Source organism: Festucalex cinctus, chromosome 1, assembly GCF_051991245.1.
Source record: "Festucalex cinctus isolate MCC-2025b chromosome 1, RoL_Fcin_1.0, whole genome shotgun sequence".
In the NCBI taxonomy this organism is placed as follows: Eukaryota; Metazoa; Chordata; class Actinopteri; order Syngnathiformes; family Syngnathidae; genus Festucalex; species Festucalex cinctus.
The window spans coordinates 15,087,816-15,108,110 of record NC_135411.1 but is presented as its reverse complement, the minus strand read 5'-3'; the positions used below and the strand labels follow the sequence as shown (position 1 = coordinate 15,108,110).

The 20,295-nt window shown below is 39.9% G+C and overlaps 1 protein-coding gene and 1 long non-coding RNA gene across 2 annotated transcripts in view; one reads left to right on the top strand and one right to left on the bottom strand.

Moving 5' to 3' along the window:
- Positions 1–20,295, bottom strand: part of LOC144017338 (uncharacterized) — a 51,017-nt gene that overhangs the window by 7,196 nt on the left and 23,526 nt on the right. The window lies entirely within an intron of this gene.
- Positions 7,683–20,295, top strand: part of wnt9a (wingless-type MMTV integration site family, member 9A) — a 33,952-nt gene continuing 21,339 nt past the window's right edge. The window contains exon 1 of the mRNA XM_077516766.1: positions 7,683–7,840. Coding sequence (XP_077372892.1) covers positions 7,749–7,840 — 92 coding nt within the window. The 5' untranslated portion in view covers positions 7,683–7,748. The remainder of the gene's footprint in view (positions 7,841–20,295) is intronic.

Genomic DNA, 20,295 nt, shown 5'->3' with positions numbered 1-20,295 from the left:
TATTCCACTGGACAACTGGGAATTTATTTTGACACCCGAGTTTCCGAGTTGTGAGAACTTTTCAAGTTTCAACATGGCCGACTGCGCAGAAGGATTCGTGAATGGTAAGAAATATTAACACTTATAAGGGCGTTAACGTCCGCTAGCAGAGTTTTCGAATCTACACAATTACGTAGCATACACAATTTTGCTATAGCAACAAAATCGTAATTAGGAGTTTCCGAGTGGTAACGTCCACCTTTCCCATAGCACATGAAGGCAGCATTATATTTGACGATATCGACCACTGAGTAAAGAAGTATACTGCTATGTTAGCTTCCCTTGCTAACTAGCTAGGTTGGATAGCTTCCATATGCTCGCCACTTGTAACAAAAAATAAAAATACAGCGTTATACGTATGTGTATGTTTTGTTTTTGTGTCACTTTTCTGAAAGGAACCAAGAAAAGAGCAGCGTTTTGTGAACATAGGACATTGTCAAGACTGCTTAGCTACATGTCACTTGTGCTGAAAAAGCTGAGTGTTATATGTGTATGTTTTAAACATTTCAAACAGAATTTCACTTCCAATTTGTCACCTGCGAGTGTGTAAAAGAAGGAGGTAAAAGATGGACTTTCCTTGACACACTTGGGAGATTAGCGTCCATTACCGAAAGCCGTTGCCGCTACCACCTACGACAGTTATGACAGCTCACAATTCAAAACACAGGAGCTCGTTAGGACCACACGCTTTTTACCCGCAATGGCGGTGGGGAGCGGGATAGGGGCCGACTTTAATATGGGGGTGGGAATCAATTATCCCACTCCAAAGACATGCACGGCTAGTGGATATTGCAAGCAGGATTAGTGTCCATTCTTGTCATGTACTGACAAACCCTCCCGCTGATCTCCTTAGAAGAAGCAGGTATTATTAAGCAGCCTCCTCACTGGGGGCCCACAAGCCTTCAATCCCTATGTGGGAGTGAGTGACAAGCTAATAATGTTGGAGGGGAAAAAAGGGGGCGGACATGCATTCCTGCGCCTTCAAGTGCTCACCTGTGTGAAATCTCCAATGAGCTCAAAGTGAAATCGTGCAAATAAAAAAAGCACAAACTTGACCAAATGCCACCCATTTCATCAAAAGTATGATGGGAAACTTTTATATGAAAATAGTGGCGGGAGAAACCATTCAGGCTACATGCTAGGAAGATTACATTATTTTTTTTGCAAAGTTTCTCTTTCAACCACATTTAGTAAACATAATAGTCAGTTTATTTCGAAGGGGGAATTGGCAATTTCCCACCTAAATCACTTTTATTTGTTAAAAGTCATTTTAAAAAATTAAATGAATGAAAAATAATACAGTGTTCCCTCGTTTTCCGCTGGGGTTAGGTTCCAAAAAATACCCGCAATAAATGAAATCCGCCAAGTAGTTAGCTTTATGTTTTACAACTCTTATAAATGTTTTAAGGCTCTAAAATCCCCGACCGCACAATTTATACACTTTTCTCATTGAGGCATTTACATGTTCTCACATTTCTCTCTTGTTCAAACATTGACAATGTTCAAACCTTCATAAATTTTATAAAATGGGTATATTACTGTAAAAAAAATCTGCAAAATTGCACTTAAAAAAAAATCCGCGATACAGCGAGACCGCGAAAAGTGAACCGCGTTATAGCGAGGGAAGACTGTATTCAACAAATGAATCAATTATTAGCTAAAACTATACAATGTTGCAAATGCGTTTCTTCACTGCTTCCCGAAAACCTAGCAGGTTGAGCGGAGCCCAGGTGTGCGTCTGGAGCGCTCCCAAGTTGGCATCCGACCCACCCTGTGTTTACGTGCCACCACTCAAGGCGTGTGCGCGCGCACGCACAAAAGATGTCAGGTGGTTGCTGAGCCGCTGAAAGCTGTTTACACAGGCCATGAGAGAGGCTTGTCCCCCGCAGAAAGCTGCCAAACGGAGATGTTATCTATGAATCAGCGCCCGTGGCAAAAACAAATTGTGCAATTACGCATTCTTTAATCGCTGCTACCTCGACTGACCATGTCAATGTGACAGCTGAGACACGTTTCGTATTCATCACACCTCAACAGTTTTGATGATAATGGAGTGCTTTGTAAACACTCTTCTATTCCTTCAGGGGCCCATACATAGTCTCGCGTGGAATGAGGCCAAAACATGACTACAAATATAAAATAACATTTCAAAAAATAAATTAAAAATACATGTGAACAAATAAACTAACAAAAAGGTTATCATGAATGATACAATACCTAAGTACTGTACGTAGGAATTAAAAATAAAAATTGCAAGCATAAATTGTACAGAAAATACCAGTACTATACAAATTGATATGTTTATGTTAGCTATGCCTTTATTAATTAATTAATTAATTAATTAATTAATTAATGAGCTTGTATAAATTAAAGTTATAGCCAATTAATTAATTGTATAATTAATTAATCAAGTCGTGTTAATTAAGTATTTAATTAAGTTTTAATTAATTATATACTTGATTAATTATAATTAATTATATAATTAGTTAAGTAGTAGTGTTGTTCCGATACCGTTTTTTGGCCCCCCGATACCGATTCCGATACCCAACTTTGTAGTATCGGCCGATACCGATGCCATACCGATACCTAAGGTTTTTTTTTTCCCCTCAACATGAAAAAGTTGTCCTGCCATTGGTTCAGAGCATTCAAGGGCCAATGGGATATCTTAGATCGGCATGCAGTGAACATGTCACATATCAGTGAATGTCGTGCACGAGCAAGACACGAGATGCTGCATCCAAAATCCTATATTAGCATTGGAATTAATGGTATCGGCATGTTACTTGTGAGTACTCACCGATATCGATACCACTGTTTTAATGCAGTATCGGCGCCTCTGCCGATACCAGTATCGGTATCGGAACAACACTATTAAGTAGTGTTAATTAATTATTTAATTAAGTTTTAATTAATTATACAATTAATTATACAATTAATTAATTAAATCTGAACTAAGAATATCTTATTTAAAAATAATAAGAATATTAATCGCCTGGAGTTTTGCTGATATAATAATGTCCATTAAAACACAGTCTGTAAGTATATACAGTATACATTGAGGTTTATATTCATACTTACTAGTGTGCATTAGTGTGAACACTGGCTCCCATTTCAGCTGAACTCCGTACATCATTACTGTATTTCAAAAGCAATTCTGTCAAAGATGACCTTTTGATGTGAGTGAAAGGCATTTGAAGTCATCGCTTTATCACAAAGAAAATAATGGAGTAGACAGAAATGTGGTATAATGTTAAAGGGCGTCATGAATGAATGGTCTAAATATTAAAGCTAAATTCACCACTTCATGATTTTTTTTTGTATGTCTTACTTGAAAAATCATCTTTGCTGTAAATAACAAATCATCACTGTCCTGTGAAAAAGACTTCTGCACGTCTGCATTCAGTTTCATCCCATAAACGTTAAAATGTAAAAAAAAAAAAAAAAAAAAAAAAGACAGAAGTGTTTTTAACAAAATGTTCTGTTTGTAATTCACATATTTGTCCTTGTAAGCCATATGGGACCAAAAAATAATTTCTTTTATTCATAATATCTATTTTTAAAATAATCGGTTAATTAATTGCTTATGGTCATTTTTTTTTTCTGCCAAATTTTGGAATCAGCCCCCCAAAACTCAATATCAATCAAGCCCTATAGTTACAAAAAAAAAGAAAATATAAAACTGTAACTGAAACTGTACAACATTTATCTGCTTAACAGATCGAGATTGCTTTTAGCATGTTTAATAAACAAAAGAGTATCAAATTCAATCTGTGGAAATAAATGCGCGCGGACACCCCCGCGCTTACAATTCAAGCTACTCGCTGTAGCGCGAGTTGCACAATTCATGCCTCAGCAGTTTTACACGTCATTCTGCTAATCCTCAAATTGAAAGCGGTACCAAAAGGACGAAATATTTTTCATGAGCGGGCCTGCCAGAGCGTTCAGGTTACTCGCCGGGATGATTGAGAGCTCGCCGGCGGATCTCAATGGCTGTCAATGTGACAAGTGATTACTGGGTTTCGTTTGGGAGCGCTTGTGAAATGGCCCGCGGTCGTGAAGTTGCCGACAAATTTGTGAACTGCGCGTGAACCCGCCTGGCTCGCTCGCATGTGTGCGGGCTTCTCAGCGAGGGCCGTGGTCTCGTTGAGGCAAGACCGGACTGATATTTAACCTGGCTGACAATCGTTAACCCGAAACCGACTCAACATGGAGCCCCGTCCGTCTTTTTCGATCGTGACATCGACTTGGCCACGTTAGGCTAATTTGACATGAATATGTGCCTCATGCAGCACAGGAAGCAGTTTAGGTCCACAATGCTTTATGGGAAAAGTGACTTTTTATAGTGCTGTCAAAGTTAAAGCATTAACAAATTAATTCATCACAAAAAAAAAATGATCACATTAATCATGTATTAACGCAGATTAATTACACTAATCATTTTGACCGCAGATGATCCTTTAGATGACAGTGGATGGTTACGTTAAAGGTAGCACAGCTTGAGTTGCATTAAAGAAAAGCATTTGATAAATGTTTACGTATGTCGTAGGTAATTTTTTTTCCCCCATGTTAGATTATGCAAGTAATTAACTGATTAGAAAAAGAGGAGGATGAGCGTGTGCATTTTGACGACGTTCTCACAACATTAAATGTTGAAAAAAAATAACATAACAGGTGCGCTTTAAATTTGGCGGGCAAAACCTGTTGATAAAACAGCCTTTTTGATTAAGCGATTAATCGTGATTAATCAAAATACTAAGGTGTGATTAATCTGTTTAAAAAATTCAGCGTTTTTCAGCTCTACTTTTTATGCACTTGTATACAAATAGTCTCTGGTATGCATGATATTAAATTCTGACGATATGATAACCATGAGCTAAATATCGCAGTCACGCTATCCTTACTGAAATATCCTTATTTTTATTACTGGGGAAATAAAAGCAGCATTTTATTTTTAACAAATACAATGTATTCATTCAATTTCTGAACCACTTTTTAAACTAAATTTTGAATATTTGTTCGAGAAGAAACATGTACCATGTTTAAATAAATATTTTTATGTTTGAATTCATAAGTTACAGTGTCTCATCACTGGTGAACTATATTTAGAAGAGACCAGTGTTGTCCTTGGGGCTAACTAGTACCCGCCGACAACTTTTTTTTTTTTTTTTTTTTTACAAAGCACATTAAAAGAGCAAAAATGCATCTGTGTTTACAGTGTCTCTTTCATCTTGCTAACACCATCTTCCTCTGTGCTCAACTCACCCTTCCCTTTCCCTGTCAGTTTACCAAAAGGGAGAGAAAAAAAAAGGTCTGAACTCTGCAAGCAGCCAATCATATCGTGCCCTTCTTAAATGTCCACTCAAAAAAGAAAAGAAAAAAGAATAGAATAGAATAGAATAGAAAAGCTCACTACTGGTGACAGCCAGTATTAGCTACTCAATCTTTCAAACCTGTAATTGACCCATGCTTACTCTCTGGCATAAATGACCATGTCAATCTGCCTATTTCTGAAATGTTTCAGTTCGTTTCAAAACAGTGGGGCTAATTTACTTAAATAAATACCCCCCCCCCCCCCCAAAAAAAAAAAAAAAGTTTCTCCATCCATGATAAACTAGGCTGGGTGAAGATCCAGAGGCCCTTTCAAGCAACTACACTAGCTGAATTGGTTATAGATTGCTGTGATGAGATAGCATTAGTGTTACACTCAGACCAACAGCGGGGGAGGCGTGCCGGAACGCTTCTTTAGCTAGCGTTTCATCGCTTTAGCTTGCACAAATACACTGTAATGTTAGAGGACATTAACACGTTTTCTATTTCATTCTATCAGGTAAGATTAGCCACTTGCTTCCTATCTAAACATACATTTACACTATTTTCTAATTTTGTCACATTATCATGTGTTGTATTATAGATCAACGTTATGAAGATAACGTTAGCGAACGGGCACATTTAATACCCTCATAATGACACATGAAACATACAGTTTAATAAATGTATACAGCAGAAGTTTGAGAATGCAATGGACGTTGGATTATGCTCATCCTTGGTAACACTTGAAGACATCTTGTGCAAACAAATATATTGTTGGTGCTTTTCCTCTGGTTCCTGTCACAGGGCTCTAATCTGGAAGGAAGTGCTTCGTGCTGTTTAAGCGAAAGTGGAAGTTGGTTGCACATAACCCCAATTGGTATTTGGCAAATCATCTTAATAGTACATTACTGCCATCTATTGATATTGTCCATCCACTACAAGGAAATATGTGAATTCACGGTGGCTGGATATTGTGAAGTTTTGCTGCCGCCATCATTGTCGGGATATAAAATTAATTATATAAGCACATAACATTTTGTCCATATTGAAACAAAATTGGATGAAAAGACACGTGGTCATGTTTACTTGCAATCCCACTTTGGCCAGTTAAAAACATGGACAAGTGGGCTAATTTAGAGGGTATTTGGTTCAGGGCTGGACTGGACATCTGGTATACAGGGCAGATGCCTGGTGGGCCGGGAGATGGTTGTCTTATTTTTCATTTTTATTTTTCATTCATTTCATCCCAAGAGACCGGCCCACAATTTAGAGGGCGCAACCCCCTTTATCTTCTTCTTCTTGTGGCACAGCGTGAAACAAATCCCATTGGAGAAACCCATGAACAAACACGCGCAACACCAGTGTAGCGTCGCAATATTTTCGGTTTGGTTTGAACGTAGCATAACTATGCGCTCTTCTCTCCTTTTCTGCTGGGGCTAGGTTCCAAAAAATATCCGCAATAAATTGAAATCTGCGAAGTAGTTAGCTTTATGTTTTTTACATTTATTATAAATGTTTTAAGGCGCGACCCCCCCCTCCACTGCACAGTTTACCGGTATACACTTTTATCATTGAGGAATTTACATTTTCTCACATTTCTCTCTTGCTTAAAGATTCTCAATGTTAAAACCGTCATAAATTTTATAAAATAGGTACATTACTGTTAAAAAAGTAAATAATGGGAAAAAAAAAAATCCGCGATACAGCGAAAAGTGAAACGCGTTATAGGGAGGGAAGACTGTAATTGTAACGGAAATGTCCTTTGCCAGTAATATCATATATGAGCTGCCAGGGTTAATTTTAAATGTATTAATTTATTGTATTGCTGTACATCCATTCAGATGAAGTCAGTTGTTTGACTATTGTAGTTTACTTTGCCTTATTACGCAACACTTAGTAACCTTTATTTTTATATTGAACTTGACAAATACTCCATATATATATATATATATATATATATATATATATATATATATATATATATATATATATATATATATATATATATATATATATATATATAAATAAACTAAAACTAATACTAAAACTAATTAAAAATAATTAATTTTTGGGGGGGCGGGTTCTAACATAATCTAAAAAAAAAAATACTGAAAAATTAAAAACAAATGTCTTAACATAACAAAAACTATAATGAAAAATCCAAAGCTTTTATAACTGTGTCTCTCCACTATCGCTTTCTCGGTCTGTTCCATGCTGCTGCTGGCTGCCCTCTGTCCCTGTCTGTCTGTCTCTCTCTCTCTTTCTCTCTCTCTCTACTGCCTACTGGATGGGAGGAGCACTTCATGTGCTCTTCGTATAAGAAGTGTGGCGCGTCCAGCTGAGGGCTTCACACAGCTACTCAGGAGAAACGAAATGATCTGCCCTGGAGCCGCAGCAAAATGCTGGATGGACACCTACTCCTGGGATGGTTATCGTTCACACTGGTAGTCCTCGTCTTCTACTTGCCGCCGCCCAGCGCAGCCTATTTTGGGTGAGTGAAGCTGCTGTCACCTGATGGTTGTTAATTAGTCGGGGTGGCAACAGAGTTGGGCAATTATATTTGACTCGAAACCGCCATTTGAAAGGAATGGCAATATTGCTGTCGCTGACTTGTAAAGCATGACATTTCTTTTTAATAGATAAATTGTTTGCTTTCTATAATGAAATAAAATGAATGACATTTCTTAAAAAAAAAAAAAAAAAAAAATCCTTAATATTGACTCTGTCTCACAATAGCCAATCTGTCCCTAAATTAATTGAAAACTATTCAACAAATATGAATGAACATTTTTTTGCTAGATGTTACTTGCTAACATAGACACTGAGTGACATTACAACCAATCAGCGGTGCTGCTATCATGATTGATTTTGGCCCAGTGACTCGATACGTAGCCAAGTCACAGCGAGGAGTAACGCATGCCGACATGAGTGAAATTGTTAATTTGTCGCAAGGCAAGGCAAGGCAAGTTTATTTGTATAGCACATTTCATACACAAGGCAACTCAATGTGCTTTACACGAGGAAAGACAACACATAAGCATCAAGAAACAGTAGTTAACATTCAGAGGAAAAAAATAAATAAATAAAAATAGGTTACAAAATGTACTTAAAAAAAAAAAAAAAAAAAAAAAAGGTTACAAGGTAACCAAGGTTACAGTAATGCCTTAAAAAATACATTTTACAGAAATAGTTAAGACTACTGCTATGATTGTGTTAGTTTTGGAACACTACTGTTGTGAGTGCATGCACGTGACAACGTGGTAGCATTAATTGGATAGAGTTAGTCCAAAAAAGTTGTCGAAGTATGTTTGAGTGGAGGGCGGGATTGTTTTTGCTCGTAAAATACAAAACATATCAGTCGAGTGCAAAAAGGTGAGTGTGCATACATACCCGCCTCAAAAGAAACAGCTGGTAACAATAAAGCCATTTGACTGACTGCACTGGACTGGTGGTGGCCCAAACGTCTGCTGTTGGGCTTGCGCAAAAAAAAAAAAAAAAAAAAAAAAGAGAAATCCCCCCAGCCCGCCCACCCAATCCAGCATAAACATCACACACCTCAGGCAGCAGGAACTTTTTTTTTTTTTTTTCTCAGCCATCGCTCATATGAATGAAAAATAACACTCACGGAACATTCACGTCAATGTTTCATGAGAGTGGAGGGCAAAGGTGCGTGTCCGAGCACGAGGAAAGTCGGCTGTAAGAACTGTGACCTGCCGTGACCTCAGATTTAGCACTTGTGTGAACCTAAAGCTGCCAAAAAAAAAAAAAAGTATATTGCTGTGTCTTAAAGGACTTGTCACCAGATCATTTGATTTTTGTCGCTCGGATACACACCGTTTACCTTTTTGGTCTCAGTTACTATGGAGACCATTAATAAGCAGTGAAGACTGTAAATTGACTTCACCTAAATTATGTGTAAAAATAAAATCTAAAGCCTTAGAAGTGTCAAAGACACATTTGAATTGAAGCATCTAATTGGCTTCAAATATAAGCAGCTCTGTTTTGATGTGGTCAAAAATTGGGCAAAAGTTCATCTACAAGTAATATACAGACCGCAAGAGCATTTTTGGTGCCCGTTATGAGGTTCTGAAGAAGAAGAAAAAAACTCAGATCTGATATAAAACAACCAAAAAACATTTAACCAACAAAATAATCATTTGATTGATCATATTATTTCATAAATTTAGAACAGACTGTGCCTTGGAAGATTTGAAAAGGTTCCTCACCACTGATCTACCTCATAGTACTAATCACTGGGTCAGTTGTTACTTTCTTCCGTATAAAAAGTTAGACATATATTCCCAAGTCATGAAACTCAGTGTTTGAAAATCAGCACATTAAGGGCTGCAGTCAAAAATGTAATTTCCCCAGAAATAAGTTGCAGGTAAAAGTGTTGTATGATATTGAAAATGGAGACGTTAGTTAGACTTGATTTGCTAATGTGCTTTAAAAGTTGACATATTTCACAACAAACAGTTCCCATTGTCTTAATAACATAATGACATGCTTTTGTCAACATATCCTAAAAATTGAGTATTGTAGCACACTTTACACACCCTATTTCTTGTCTTGCTGAAATTAGACAGGGCGGCCCGGTCTCATTTAAGTGAGTCAACTTATACTCGGCCGGTGAGCCTAAATTTTGTTCCCATGATGAACAAGGCACGGTGCATGAGGACTCGGGTTCGAGTCCAGGCTCCGGTGTCGGTACTAGATGTGATCGGGCTGCCAGATGGTATCGGGGGTCGCCTAACGAACACGTCCCGCTATAAGATTGGCCAGAAATGATCCAGTTGATGTCAAACATTGACAGAAAATATTAAAAATGTCATTTAAATAACAAAATGTACGGACTGAAATTGTAAAAACTTAAGTAAACCTAAGAATATGACCACAAAATAAATAATAAAATAGATTGAATAAATGATATACACAAAAATAATTGTCTCAGATGTAACAAATCTTGTCAGTTTAGATTGTTAATATGGTCTTATTATCATTAAGACTTTTTTTTGTTTTGTTATTGTGATTGATTTGTGAACAGCTAAAAAAAGAAACCAAACTGAAGCTAACTTCGTTAGCGCTGCTGTACTGACGTCATGGGCAAGCGTAATGAAAAGTATCATGCGTTTATATTTTTAGGTTTGTTTACGTTTTTACAATTTTAGTCCATAAATTTTGTTATTTTGAGCAATAGTAAACGGACCATCTCCGAACAATCCTGTGGCATGATATCATCGGCAGGCGACCCCGATACAATCTGACAGCCCGATCACATCTGGTGCCTTCCTGGGTGGAGTTTGCATGTTCTCCCCGTGCCTGCGTGGGTCTTCTTCGGGTACTCCGGTCTCCTCCCACATTCCAGAGACATGCATGGCAGGTTATTTGGGTGTTCTGAATTGTCCCGAGGTGAGCTTGTGAGTGTGGATGGTTGTTCGTCTCTGTGTGCCCTGCGATTGGCTGGCAACCAGTCCAGGGTGTACCCCGCCTACTGCCAAAAGCAAGCTGAGATAGGCTCCAGCACCCCTCGCGACCCTTGTGAGGAATAAGCAGTCAAGAAAATGGATGGATGGATGGACGGATGATGAACAAGATGCTCGGCGAGCTTCCTCTCTCGACATCTCGCCAGCAAGTGTATGCAAAACAGCGGGCTGAATCCGAACGACTGGATTTCGTCAGCGAGTGTTCATACAAACGCCGTTTGCAGTCTCCTATACCGGTTCGCTTTCGCCCCCACTGTCAGCAAATGTGCGTTGCAGATGGCTGCTTGCTTCCGCGCCAACTCAAGCCCTCTTGGAGGCGGCAGTTCATACCCTTCTGGCTTGAAAGCAGAACTTCTGAGTATTCGTAAATTGCGCTCCCCCACTCCGACCAACCGCCACCCCCCCCCGGTGCGTCACTGTCTGTAATCCCGCAGACACACACAGAGGACACGTGGTAGCCCAGATTCCCGGTCTTCCTCGCCTGTTGGAAAGTGGAGCTTGGCAGGCCAGCGAGCGCTGGCACTCGCATGGCGTCTAATGGCCCTAATGCTCATGTATATTTACTCTCCCTGTTAGCATTTGTTTTCAATTGCCTCTGTGCGTCGGCGAGGGGAAGCACGTGGTGTTACAGCACTGGGTCGAATATGAATGAGTTTGAGTGAATGATTGAGCCCCGATGACGCAGAAGAAAGAGCTGGCGCAGGTGACTCAGACCCCAAAAGTGGCCGACTGCCCAGAAATTCAACACCGGTGTCACACCGGCTCAGTCCGGGACAAACAACACCAACCTGCTGGAATAAATATTCCTCCGCACGGGGGCCTCCCGGGTACTGATTTACTCAAAATAGAGGGTCAACGTTGCATACCCAATTTCCAGAGTGCGGTGGAGCGTAAGTGAAACATAAACACAATCGTCTCCCGGCCACGGTCTGCACGGCCGAGGGCGGGGAGGGATTCCTGGCGTAGTCGGGCGCCCGCTTAAATTGTCATCCTTTGCCACAAGAATGCGAGCGCTCGTTTTACTCCCCCCCCGCGCCTGTTGTGGCAGGTGCTGCTCTCTCCCGCTAAATCCGTTATCATTTAGAATCGGGAAAAGTCTGCGGGGGTTTCATCACTCCGAAGGATGTGAGTGGAGCCTTAAACCAATAGCAGACATCAAGGGGTTAAAAGTCCAGAAAGGCATTTTTTTTTTTCATTCTGTGGTCTTGTAAACTGCGCTGGATTGCAAGGAGGCAATGGTTTGTTTTTATTTAGTTCATGTGAGACATGTAGAAAAAAAAAAGTCCACCCACAGCTGGAATCACCAATCACAAGAGAGCCACAGTATCCGGCATGAGCAAAAACACAGGTCTCGATTACTTGCTATTGGATTACTGTTATGCTTTGGTGTAGATTGATAATGCTTAACACAATGTAAAAATAGTGTAAATAAAGTTTATTGAGTATTAAGGCCAGGGTTTACTCAAAGATAAAGTTTCTGGCGTGGGGGAGCATATTTCGTCGCCTCTATGTGGAAAAACTATGTTCATTTTTGGTTTTTTTTGGTTTTGTTTTTTTTTAACATTTTTATGTTTTTGGGATGAAACGAAATGCACATCCTCAAAATTGTCCATCCATCCATCCATTTTCTCATTCCTCACAAGGGTCGCGGGGGGTGCTGGAGCCTATCTCAGCTGGCTTTGGGCAGTAGGCGGGGTTCACCCTGGACTGGTTGCCAGCCAATTGCAGATCCACTAAAGTGTAAAAACTGAATAAAATGGACGTTTTTTTGTTTTTTACATAGTAGGGATGATATTAAATGCTTTCTACAGAAACGAAAATCCTGGGGGCAATATGGTGAAATAGTGGTTAGCATGTATGATGTCCACGTGCTTTTGCAGGTTTTCTCCTGGTGCTCCAGCTTGCCAAAACATGCACATTAACGTCTAACAACTCTAAATTGTCCATAGGTGTGAATGTGTGCCGGGATCGTTGTCTATACGTCCTGCAATTGGCTAATGATGAGTCCAAGATATACCTTCAGCTGGGATAGGCTCCAGCTCAAGTATACCCCTAAAGTGGACAAGCGCCATACAAAATGGATGAAGCAAAAACTGGTTTCAGTGGACCACATCTTAAAACACTTGATGGGAGATCGAGTCAAGTAAAACTGAAAATGTGTCCTCAAAGTGTTGAAAATAGTTTTGCTGTTACAATGTCTTGGCAAAAGTGACTACTCTCTTAGCCTTTGCCATGCTAACCCTGGATCGCCTACTTGTAGGCGACTACATTGGTAGTTAATTTGTTAGCACAAGCGTTAAAAGAAATCACATTTATTTGTAAAATTCAATCACAAATGAGTCTCAAATGGCTTCACAATCCCACAGTTGACAAACGTTAGAGACATCCCCTAGCATCAATACTAATGACTGTTCCTCATAGTTGTGAGCAGTGTTTCGTAAAACACATTTGAAATGACATTTATGAAGGTCAGGTATGACCGTCGAAGTCCAACACAGATGCAAGAAGACATTATGGCTGATGCTATACGCTCCTAGTTGCTCAATGGGCTAGCCAATTCCGTTATCTCCACAGCCCTTGTAACATACACAGCCAAATATAAACATGCATGTTAATGTTAGCTTAGCGCTGGATGCGGACGTATATTGGTGCATAGTTTCCACTTTGTTGAAGCTGTTGTCATTCTGTCCTAAGCATCTCTAACAAGACTAGTCTAGTCTAGTCAATATAGCTATCTCACTATCAATCAGCTGATTGATAGTGAAATAGCTAGCTTGATAGTGAGATACTTTTATTATTCAGTAGGAAATCTCTCGTCTTAATTTTTTTTTTGCTAGCAATTTGTCTTGTTCTGATTGATGTGTTTAATGTGGCTTAATTCTCACAGTTTCCCGCAATACTATTTTAAAATACTAACCAAAATAGAGCCAAGTGGAGTACACTTTAAAAATGTTGGGGTAGACACCTAAGTATTTCTTACGAGTTTGAAAAACATTCTATCATCACTTGGTCGTTTTGTTTTCCAATTACGTCCAAAAATAATAAGCTAACAAATAGGTCAGGAGGTGAATCTGTCGTAGTTTCATCACTGCTCTGATTCTGTTCCAGCAGTGTTTAAAAGTAACTGCCATGTTTCACATTGTCATTTAAAAGGCTACATATAAACATTTCCCGAGCTGGGCGTGCGTGCTGCCGTCCTTTCCTTCTTTTGCCTTGCACTGGTTTCGCGGGGAGCTCCTGGATGATTACGGCTCATTAGGAGCAAGCGGTGTTGCCGGGCAGACAGTGGTTGGCGGGTGGCGTCTCATTACCGGGACCTTAAGGGCTGATTAGGCCTGACGTGTGGCAAAGGCGGGGAGCGCGGTCGATAGGCAGGGATTTCCCAACTTCATAGGATATCCTGTGGTTTGAGCCCCACCTCTTGGGGTATCGCTTTACCCAGCAGATAGGACTCTCTCGGCACTTGTGTGCTGACATCACACACACCAGAGAGCTTTGATAGCAGACAGCTTTTGACTTCTTCTTTGACACAACTGGATTCACATTACGCGCTGGATATTATCCTGATGTAGTAGCCTACTATGTTAGTAGATGCCACTAGGCAGAGGAGCCACTTTGCTTTTCTTCACCCATTCTAAAGCAATCCAAGTGAAGAAGTCAACTTATGATAAATGAAGTTAAATACATTTAATGACAAATTACACAAAATTAATATTTACTAGTATGTTGTGGCATATCTTTTCTGTAGTATTACTGTAATCAACACTGAAAATCACCAAGAGATGTCTATCATTCACTTTCTACATTGTTTGCCCTCAATGTTGTGGGTGAGCTGGAGCCTATCCCAGCTTGTGAGACTGCTTGCCGTCCAATCACAGGGCATACAGACCAACGATTCGAACCTATGGACAATTTAGTAGAAACCTATAATCCGCTGCATATCAAGTGCTGTGACCCGCTGCACACCGAGTGAAATGACTGAACACGACTGACATGGACCTTCAAGAAAAAAAAATAGTTCGAGATGTGCTACAATGGAATAACTGCATTCGCGGACAGACTATCTATCTATCTATCATCAGCTAGCAAGCTAGCTATTGTTAGCTAGCAAGCTAATATCATTACCTATGTAACAATATCTCTACCTACCTACCTACCTACCTACCTACCTACCTACCTACCTACCTACCTACCTACCTACCTACCTACCATTAGCTAGCTATTGTTAGCTAGCAAGCTAACATAATTACCTATGTAACAATCTATCTATCTATCTATCTATCTATCATCAGCTAGCAAGCTAGCTATTGTTAGCTAGCAAGCTAATATCATTACCTATGTAACAATATCTCTACCTACCTACCTATCTACCTACCATTAGCTAGCTATTGTTAGCTAGCAAGCTAACATAATTACCTATGTAACAATCTATCTATCTATCTATCTATCTATCATCAGCTAGCAAGCTAGCTATTGTTAGCTAGCAAGCTAATATCATTACCTATGTAACAATATCTCTACCTACCTATCCATCCATCCATCCATCCACCCATTGGAGGTACTGAACCCCACCAATAAACATTCATCAAATCCTTTTTTATTGAAAAAGAATTATTATTATTATTATTATTATTATTATTATTATTATTATTATTATTATTAGTGTTATTATTATTATTATTATTATTATTATTTTTTCCAAATTCAAGACAGATTGAACCCGGGGGAAGCAGATACAATGAAAACAGCAGATGGCCCAGAATTGAACCCTGTAGAACACCATACGTTCTGTTACACATATGAATTCAATTCATGTTGCACATATTCGTCTGACCACTTTTTTTTTGGCCCAGCAGTTAGTTTGTATAAAGGGACTACAATAAAGAAATCACATGACATCGCAACAGCCATAAATTGACTACTGAGCGCACCAAAATCCCCGCAGCACAGATTAGCGAAGCAATTAGCATGATTACCTGTGGCCAATGATGGTGGAGCAGGGCAGATCATCACAAACTATTTGAGTCAGGTGTGTGTCTTGACCTTCGCTGAACCATTGCATTGACTCACCGAACCCCTCGGGTTCGAGCGAACCAGGTTAAGAACCACTGATCTATACATCTATACACTAATATTGTTTATATAACATTTACTTTTGTGAAAGCTACGTTTTTAATAGTTTTTGCATCTGTGAGGCGGTGATGCCATTCACTAGCAAGACTACGGGATATTTACAAGATTACAACTTGTTTGTTTGTTACTTTCAGCCATGGGTCACATTTGGCCCCTGGATCGGACAGCCCTGCTTTTGAGTAACACAAGGAGAGTGGGAACCCAAATGCGAAAACAGGCAGCCAGCTCTTGTGTAAAATATGGCCTCAATTTAAGCTTACAAGGCATGAATGTAAGAATGTGAAACATGTCTGTTGACTTTAAAGATTAAGTCAAAGCACAAAAGTTAGTACGCACCTTCGCTTTTAAACATGGGTTATAAAGAGGCAATAAATGGCTGTGCTAAATATTTTTTAATGTGACATTGCTCAGGAGGGCTTGTAAATGTGTTTGGCTATGTCACATCAGAGAAAGTCGAGCGTCGTCGGCACACTGGCGAGACTGCGGCAAGGACTTAAAAAAAAAAAAAAAAAAGTCAGCTCCAGCTGTTGGCGGTGTATTGCAGCGTCACATGACACGGCGAGGAAATTCCCGTTGATGTCAAACTCTCATTGGGATGACGTTTGATGCTGTTTGCAGGCCAAGTAGTCAAAACTGTTAGAAAAGTAATAAAGACTAAGGATACTTTTAGCAGCAGGCTCACAATTTTCTCATTTGTGGCCTTCTGTAAGTCGTTTTGTGTACAACAAATTAAGGTTTTATATATGTAATGTTTTTGTTTGTACCTGGAGAACCTATAGGGTCTACACTTGATTTGGATTTAATTCAATTTTCCATCCATTTTCCATGGCGCTTGTACTCACTATATATAGGGTCACGAGCGAGGTCAAGCCTATTGACAAATTTACAGTCTTTGATGTACAGAAATAACTTTTAACTTTTTAAAAAACTGTTTTTGGAATGTTGGAAGAAGCGACAGTACCTGGAGAAAACCCACACAGAAACTGGGAGAACATCCAAAATCTACATGTTGGAGACGAAGCAGACATGCTAACCGAGAGTGCATCATACCGCCGTGTAATAATTTGTTTCAGCTTTGATTCATTTCCATGAAGATGCAGTGTAGGATTTATCTTGATGAAAAACCTAAGGCCCTTTAGCACTGTCTGTAAACAAAAGTTTAGCAACCTCAATAATAAAACATCATCTCTCCAAAAAACGATTCGATACGGACTGTATTTGATGCATGGTGTGAATACGATTCAAAGATGGTTCGATCTTAAAAATTCAATTTGGTTAGATTATACAGGACTATGATTTGATTCAATATGGTGCGGCTGAGTTACTTGTTGTTATTTACATTTATCTGAATGAACTTATCTATAAATGTGGTATTTCCTTAAAAAATGTATCTCTGATATTTTAATGTGAAACCACTCAATTCTGATTCGATTCACTTGTCTTTTTCAAATCATTTTTTGTTACAGCCCTACTCTAAACACTAAAAAGCTGTACCTTAGCTTACTCATATTCAGTATAATGACACTGGAGTCATAATTTATTATGGGGTTTATGGAATGGAAGAGGCGGGACGTGATTTTGCACATTAGTTTGGTTCTGGTCCGGGTTGCAAACACGCAACCGAGGGTCACAAAATCGGAAGCACAAGTATTTTGACGCAGCCCACACGTCGCAAACCAAACCGGAACCAAACTGATGTGCAAAAACAGTCCCGCCTCTTCCCTGGCATATACCTCATTGTGGTAATAACAGCGTTGGGGAATCCAGGTCCAGAAAGTAGTAGTAGTAGTAGTAGCTAAAGGCCCAGTTCATACGAAAGCCCGTTAAGTGTATTCGCACAAGTTTCTTACCGTTTCGGCAATTCGTCCACACAGGGTTCCAGAGTGGAAAGATTTCAAAACGCGCCCACGCGCGTACGTTTCAACGTGGACACCATAGCAGGATAGGTACTTTTCCTGTGACTGCGCACGAACCGCCAGTCTGTCAACAACAATGGCTTCGTCATTTTGCGCAACCTCCTTAGCTTGTTTATGCTTTTACAGCAAAATATTTTGTGTGACGTTGTATTTGAATCACACGGATATTACTGGATAGCCGCTAGCCCATACACACCCGTGCAAGCTGTTGAAGCGACAGGGCAGCCATCTTAGTCCTCTCATCTCGTGAGCAGACTACTGTTTAAACTACTTTGAAGACCATTTTTCTTTTGTCGCTCAGTTGCTAGAACTCTGTTGTTTCTACTAAGTACTGTCTCAAATGTTCTCTAAATTCGATATTTTAAATGTATAGGATCATATGCCAAGAAAAGAAACGTTTCTTGGAAGGAGTAATATGGCGGCCTCGCGGCTTCAAAACCGGCTAATCAGATCAATGGTTAGTCTTCTTCGCTGATTCTTCTTCTACGCTTTCCGTTAACTCCCTGTGGCAGCGCTACAGCGCCACTCCAGACTTGGCATATATATTACAGCCGTTAAACGTCCTAGGCGTCTTCTTTTGGATGCTCGCACGTCTTGAGACGGATCTGTCTGCACAAGATTTGTTTGAGAAACAAAGTCGACTTTGCTTCCGTGTAATCAGGGCCAAAGTCAAACTGTTTCAGGGTTTGTTCTTTCTGAACCTGGATTCCTGCAACCCAGTGTAAAAAAAGTCAAAGAAAAAGCAAACCAGAGAGTGAAGAGAATGTCTCTCTGAATGCTCCAAATTCCTGCTTCCATGCCAGCGTCAGACTGAGCAGAATAATGCTAAGGTCATAGGTCATAGCCAGTTTCATGTTCGTCCGATATTGCCTTAGACAGCTACATAGTTGTGGAAAACTTTTTTTTTTCTCTCTGGGATCTGGCAGGTGGAGAACTCGCCCTCTCTCAGCCACTGAGGAGTGACCGATTCAAACAGCTGCTGTTTTGTTTTTAATTCTTGTAGTCTTGCCTTTGAAAACGGGAACACGGCGTTCCGATCCATGTCGCGTTCTCGTTCACTCAGCAAAACCGGCCCAGTCGGGGAGTCTTCCTTCTGGTGTCTGTGCCGCGATATGCTTGCACGTCTGAGGTGTGTGAGGTGCGTCGGTGCTTTGGTACAGGCCTGCCCTGTGCCATGGCGTGGGCTGGAACACATAGAGGGGTTTGGGGGGGTTCACGAGTCACGCGGGACGCCGCAGCTCGGCCAATCTGTGCCAGTCACACAGTGACCATAACAGAGCCGCTGAACTTAGAAGCACACAGCACTTAAACCTCTTACTATGCCACACACTCCCATTCCCAAACTACCACAGCTCTGGATTAAACAACCAGCTTCTCCTCTGAGTGAACTACAAAATACCTGAGTTTGCCAGTGCAGGCTCGGGCGTGAGAATTGTTGCATTGAAACAAGAGCTTAGCGAGGGTGGTCTGACGAGGCCCGAGAGGACCAGTGGGGACACCAGATGACATAACGCTGGGTCACATCCTGTTAAGTCATATGAGATAGCCGACTTCCACTTTGTCTCACACTATGTCCTGATCATGACTCAACTCATCGTGACACATAAACTGTCATGCTACTGCACTTTCAGGGGATTTAGACAGGGGCCAACCTAGGATGGGAACTTTAGGGGTGCTCAGCCTCCACACCGCACCCCAATAATGGAAAAAACTGTTGCGCACGGATCACTGAGGGTACATAATGCCTCATAGCTAGTGGTGCAACGGATCACAAAAGTCATGGTTCGGATCGGATCACGGATTTGAGTCACGGATCGGATCATTTTTCGGATAAGAAAAAAAAAGATAAATAGTACTTTGACTTCATTTATTTTGTAAAACGCTTTTTCCATTAAAAAAATAAAAAATAAAAAAAATAAAAATGTCCAATATATCTGTTTAGGATTTTGTGTCTTCAATTATTTTGTAAAACACTTTTTCCCATTAAATAAAAAAGGTAGGATTTAGGAACACAACTTTAAGTGCATTATCAGGTAGAAACATTCTTATTTTGTACATGGTCCATGTATAAAATACGGTATTAAGAAGTTGTGTTCCTAAAATCTAAACAGGTATGTTTGACATTTTGAATTGAATGTTTTTACTTTTTTAATGGGCAGCCACCATCGACAACAATCTCACAACACTCGAAAGGACGACCACTTCCTCTCATCAAATCACTTGAAAATAAATGCTGACAAAATAAATGAAGACAATATTATATTTATCTGTTTTTTTTTAAATAATAAAAAGACCTCAATGTGTAATTTAAGGCACATTTTTTTCCTTTAAACCTGGAGAGTGAATTACAAATTAGCCTTGGTGCAGAATATTGAAAACGAATTCAAGTAAGCCAGGTACCAGCTGTCAAACTC